Source organism: Capsicum annuum, chromosome 9, assembly GCF_002878395.1.
Source record: "Capsicum annuum cultivar UCD-10X-F1 chromosome 9, UCD10Xv1.1, whole genome shotgun sequence".
Classification (NCBI taxonomy): Eukaryota; Viridiplantae; Streptophyta; class Magnoliopsida; order Solanales; family Solanaceae; genus Capsicum; species Capsicum annuum.
In genome coordinates this window covers 191686268-191692104 of record NC_061119.1, presented here as the reverse complement: position 1 = coordinate 191692104, position 5837 = coordinate 191686268, and the positions used below count along the sequence as shown (strand labels likewise).

Sequence of the window (5837 nt, the reverse complement as noted above, 5' to 3'; positions counted from 1 at the left end):
CATATCTAATTAATTATTATAAGATATTTATATATTAAAAAATAATATGTAATAAAAAAGTAAAATGGACATTTATAACATGTCTGTTTTAGCTGTTTCAATCATAATTTTACTAAATATCGCTCCTAATTAATTATTATAAGTTATCTAAGTATTAAAAAATAATAATATTTAATAAAAAATTAAAATAGATATAAAATGATAAATTAACTCTTGATATTTTAAATTAACTTGACATTCTATAAGAAACCCACTTACATTTTTTTTCACATATCACTTCTTATGAAATATCTCCCCAAATTAATTATTATAAGTTATCTAAGTATTAAAAAATTAATAATATTTAATAAAAAATAATATAGACATAAAATGATAAATTAACTCTTGATGTTTTAAATTAACTTGGCGTCTTATACAAGCTTCACTTAACTTTTTTTCACAAATATTTTATAGTAATTTTGCTATATCACTTTTTACTAAATATCTCTCCTAATTAATTATTATAAGTCGTCTAATATTAAAAAATTAATGGTATTTAATAAAAGGGTAATGAAGACATAAAATGATAAATTAACTCGTTTTAAATTAACTTGACGTGAGGCTCACTTAAATTTGTTTCACAAATATCTTTTATATTGATTTTGTTATATCACTTCTAATTAGTTTTTCTAAGTCATTTAAAGAATGTTTGCTTCGATGCGTCAATCGTGATTTTACTATATCACATCTAATTAATTATTATGGCAATCTAAGCATTGTACCACTTAAATTGACATTTGTGATTTATTACCTCACTTATATTAAGATGTTGTGTTAAAATTTAAATACTAAATAATTAAGACCGTTAGTTTTTCTAGTATTTGAACATAAAAAATCACCTTTATTAAACGAAATATAGAGATAAAATTAAAATAACATCATTTAATACTATTTCAAACAAGTATTTAAGTAGATTTATACGATGGTCGATGGTTTTAATAGTATTAGTGAGGATTGTGGGTTATAATTTATAGTAGTTACTATTGATGATGTTTACAATAGTAGCGATGGTGGCTGACTATAATGATCGATGATGACTAATAATTATATGTGCAACAACTCTCTCTTAATTTTAATTAAAATGCTCAATTTCATGTTTGTAAGCTTTGTACAAGTTATAATTATCATTTGGAACTTGTGTTGACACATAGTTTGGTCCTCCTTAATTTTATTTGATATAATAAAAATTTCTTCAATTTCAACAGATTGAAATAATTATTTTACCAAAATTAAATATATTTTGAAGACAATTTTGTTATTTTTGCAATAGATAATTTTGTTTTATAACACACATATATATATAATTTGGCCAAACTTGTAAAATCAGATTATTTTAAAAGTATTTTTCAAAAAAATATTTTTGGTGAGAAATAATTTGAGTTTGAGCAATAGATTTAAAAAATACTTTTGAACAACAATTGTTGTTTGATCAAACTTGATAAAAATGTTTTTAGTGTATTTTTCTAGAAGAAATTTGGATAATTCGATTTGAATTATACAATTCAAATCGATTTATGAATTTAATTTTAGAATATTTTAATTTTACAAATTGAATTTGATTTTGGGTGTTTATAATTTGATTCGATTCGAAAATTAAAATTTACACATATATTGACCAAAAATAAAGTTCTTCAGGTACACTATTTTTTCATAAAACATATTTTTTTATGTTAGTTCATAATTATAGATTTCTTTTATTGTTATTATTTTATCCCATATCGGTATTTTTACACTTTTATTTGATTTGGAGTGTGACCTGAAAATGTGACTCTTTTCTTCTCTTTTCCCGTATCCCATATCCCACAATTTTAACTCTTTTCCTCTCTTTTCGTCCTAATGAAATCAATCCGGAGTTGGGGTATGGAAGGCGTTCTTCAAATCTTTATCTCGTTTTGTTGCCAGAAAAAGGGTAAAATTTCCTCCCCTTTTATAAAATTCTAGCATAGTTTAAATTTATTGTTCAAGTAGTCAATGTTTCTCTTTGGTTTAGCTATAATTCTTGCTCGTCTTAGCATCTATTTCTATTAGAAGTTAATTTTGATATACATGTTTGTATTCTGTAATTTTTTTGGCTCAGAATATGCATTTGATCCTATTTGGTTAGCTTGCTAGATTCTATATTAGAATGGTAATATTATCTGATTTGTCTGTTAAATTAGCTTATTGTTGATTTCGTCAATTAAAGTAGCTCATTCTTTCTAGTATGATCTCAATCTTTCATATATGCCAGCATAGTTTAGATTCAAAGTTCATTTCTAAAGTGGCTCCTGCTGGTGTAGCTTTTCGTTTTTTAGATTGTGTTATTCTATTTCAAAGCTTAATTATTTTATGAATATAACCATCCAGCTTTGTAGTGATTTCATATAAATGTAAAGAATATGTTTGTAGTTTTCATGTGTGTTCTTTCATATGAATCGGTCCTTGATATACGCTTGAATTAAGTCACAATCTTAATAGCTGTTACATTTTTCTGATTAGCTAAAACTTGGCAAATTGAATGAGAGCTTTGTTTTCAGTATGCAACATGAGTCTACGTTGAGATCTATTTGTTGTTAAATTTCTTTAGAGTTTGAACTCCCGTTTAAAAGGAAAGACTTGAGTATCTAATGGCGTTTTCCTTCAGAATTTGTTCTGCTCCCTTCTTCTTGTTTGTACCTAATCTACACGTGAAACTAGTCCTTTGATGGTTAAAGGCATATTACGCGACTTCAGTATCATGTCAATGTTTCTCTTAAATTTGGTCATCTGATTGCAATATTCTGTGATTACTAGTTTGAAAATTGTTCTACATCTACTTTGTTTGGAACTAGTACAGCCTGTTAATTGCATTGATTCGGATGGTTTTAGTCTCTACTTAGGTTATGATATTAATTTGTAGCCTTGCTCTAGTGTTCTGGAATTCATTTTGGTCAAGCGTTCTGTTTGCTAAATGTGTATTAAAAGTTGAGTAAAGTTTTGATAAGGTTAGCTCAAAATCATCCTCATATGGTGTTTTCTCGAATTTATCTTAAAGATCTTGCATACATGGCGTGTTAGAATATTTTTTCTGGTTTGATGTTAAAGATTTGATTGCTACATTCTTTTGTACTTTGATTATTGCAATATTTTATTGTAGTATTTTTCTTTCTCATGCTTTCTATAGTTTCTGCATTGGAACTTTTTTTCTTGAGCCGAAGTTCTATCGAAAACAACATCTCTAACTCCCAAGGTAAGGATATGGTCTTATGTGGTATTTTTAAACTTTTGCATTTCACTGTGTTTTGTGTTATTTGCACGTGCAGGTTGTCCTAAAGATGCAGAATCCATCGCGTTAGCTCTTTCCCTCAACAATATTTTCAAGACAATCAACTATTGGCTCTTAACATATCATAGGAAATACTTTCTCCATGTGAGAGCTTATTTACCTAGAAATATGTTATTGGATATGCATTGGACTACCTTGTCTTCAACTTCATGCTAGGTTATTGGTCCTTCCAATTTTATTGCCTTTGTTGTAGACTAGTGTTGTGTAGAGCGGATGTTGTTAGTTTTAACTGTACAAATTCTTGTATTTTGAATTTATTTTGGCAAATTGTGGATATCAATTTGAATGAAACAATTTTATTTTATATCTTATTATGTTTCTAGTTTTCAATATAATGTTCTTGAATATTTGAAAATCTTTAAAATTTGTAGTGGAGACTACCGTCATTACTAGCATATTGAATTTCTTTTTACCAAATTGCAATTTAATAGATTTTAGCTTCAATTATTGTGTTGTTTATAGCTATGAAAATTCGAATACGTAGCTAAACTTGGCTTTTAAAAGTCTAGCTACAGTTTAATTTTTCGTAGCAAATATCTCAATTGACAACTAAATATAAGTATTGCTACGGAACTAAATTATAGATATAGCCACTAAATTTGAATTTTCATGGCAAATACTTAGCTACAAATATAACACCTTGTGGCTACGTTGTGAAGATAGCTACAAATTTGGTTTGTCGTGACAAAAGATTAAAATCACTTGCTATAAGTGTATTGTACGTGGCAAGAACTTTTTACTATAATAGTTACAATACAAACATTCCATAGCTATAAAGTATTAATTCTTAGCCACAGATCATGTAAAGTTTGTAACTAACTATTAGCCACGCTACATCTAGTTACGAATGCTACGAAAAAAAAAGTTGTGGCTACAGTGTTTAGCCATGGATATTTTCATATTTAGCTATGAAATATTTTGTAGTTACAGATGCATTATTTTGTAGTGAGGTATGAGATGATAGAATGAAAGGCTGACTATTTGAAAACACTTGGGAGTTATGCTTATAAACTTTAAAGACAAATTTTGAAGTCTAAAACATTGTATGAAAATAGTTTGGTATGTTATGAATGACTTGTAAGTCTTGGTATGACAACACAAATATTGGAATACCTTAATAAAAGACTCTATGGATTAATGGTTATGAAAATATTTTAATTGGGTATTAAATAAAATTGTGTCGATTCACTAAGAAGGTGTAGTCCTTGTGACTAACACTTGAAACCGCATTTGCCAATGTTGGGAGGTCTTGTCCTGGATGGAGGATGACCATTATATGCTTGCTTCACGCAGTAGTATATAGTTATGTTTATAGTGGCTATTGACTATTGATGAATTTAGCCTAATCTAAGTCCATGTTGCTAACATGGATTGAGGCCCCATCGACTTGGGAGTACCGGAGCCATATAGCCCAAGGGTTACATGATGACGGTGAAAAGCTACATAGTTTATGACTAAATTTTAATTGGTCATTTTCTTATGTACCTTATCTCCTATCCTGTACTTTTTTTTTACTATTAGATATGTTTTATCCTTTTTCCTGGGTTGCATGCCAGTAATCCTCGTACTAACTGTCTCCGAACACTACATCATTTTATGATGTAAGTTGGGAGGCATTTTTTCATTGTTTTGTGCAACATTAGGGCGCTCATATTCTCTCTTAGATTGCTGGTGATAAGTGGTGAATGCTCCATCATTCGAAAGGTGATTGTTCATTTCTCTTACGTTTCCATTCTATCATTTTAAGATTTTTATGGCATAGTCGGAGACATGTTCTGACTTAGAAGTATTCTTAAAGTTAGAGGCTTCATAGACAGACATGGGGTAATGGTATGAATTTGATTATTATGACATGGATATTATTTTATTTTTATGTTGAACCTCTTTTAACATGGTCTTGTCTCTCCAACTTTAGATATGACTATACTTATAATATAATGCTAAGAGGTCACTTCAGGCCTGGTTTGGGATGCCCGTCATAGCTAGGGTCATGATTTGGGTCATAAAAAACTTGATATTAGAGCATAGTTTGGGTGTCAGGGTATTTACGAAGCCGTGTTTAGTAGAGTCCCTTTTATAAGTGTGGTAGTGTGCCACACTTATAAGATGGAGGCTATAAGACATTTAGTAAATGTTTCTTATTCTTTCATACTCTAGATCGTTCAATAGTGGATTCCATATAAAAGTTATCCAAATTCCTTCCTTGATCTAATTTGGTTCTTTATCTCTCATTATCGAGGCGATACTAGTGTAAACGCTTAGATTCCCAATGATGCATATACCTCTATCTTCATGAATTGTGTATTTTGTGAGATATGTATTTAGTCCCTTTCAAAACCTTATCGTAGAAATATCGTTTAAGGAAAAAGATATAATTTTAGTATTAGGATAGTGTTTCCACCCTAAAGTTAATATAAATTTGGGTGTTATGACCTTTGAGTAGTAAGATGATTCCAAGGTTAGTGACATGAAGTCATAAGTTTAAAAGTTAGAG

General features: G+C 29.0%; 1 protein-coding gene across 2 annotated transcripts; it reads left to right on the top strand.

Annotated features, from left to right (window-relative positions):
* The first annotated feature begins 1775 nt into the window (after positions 1-1775).
* On the top strand, positions 1776-3652 carry LOC124887438. Of its 2 annotated transcripts, XM_047397151.1 has the most exons (3): positions 1776-1948; positions 3182-3247; positions 3321-3652. In XM_047397151.1, exons 1-3 carry the CDS (start codon positions 1876-1878, stop codon positions 3497-3499), a joined length of 318 nt encoding a protein of 105 aa, XP_047253107.1. In that variant the 5' UTR covers positions 1776-1875; the 3' UTR covers positions 3500-3652. The 2 variants fall into 2 exon arrangements, 1 of the variants encoding a protein (XP_047253107.1); XR_007045207.1 differs by lacking the exon at positions 3182-3247.
* The last annotated feature ends 2185 nt before the right edge of the window (positions 3653-5837 follow it).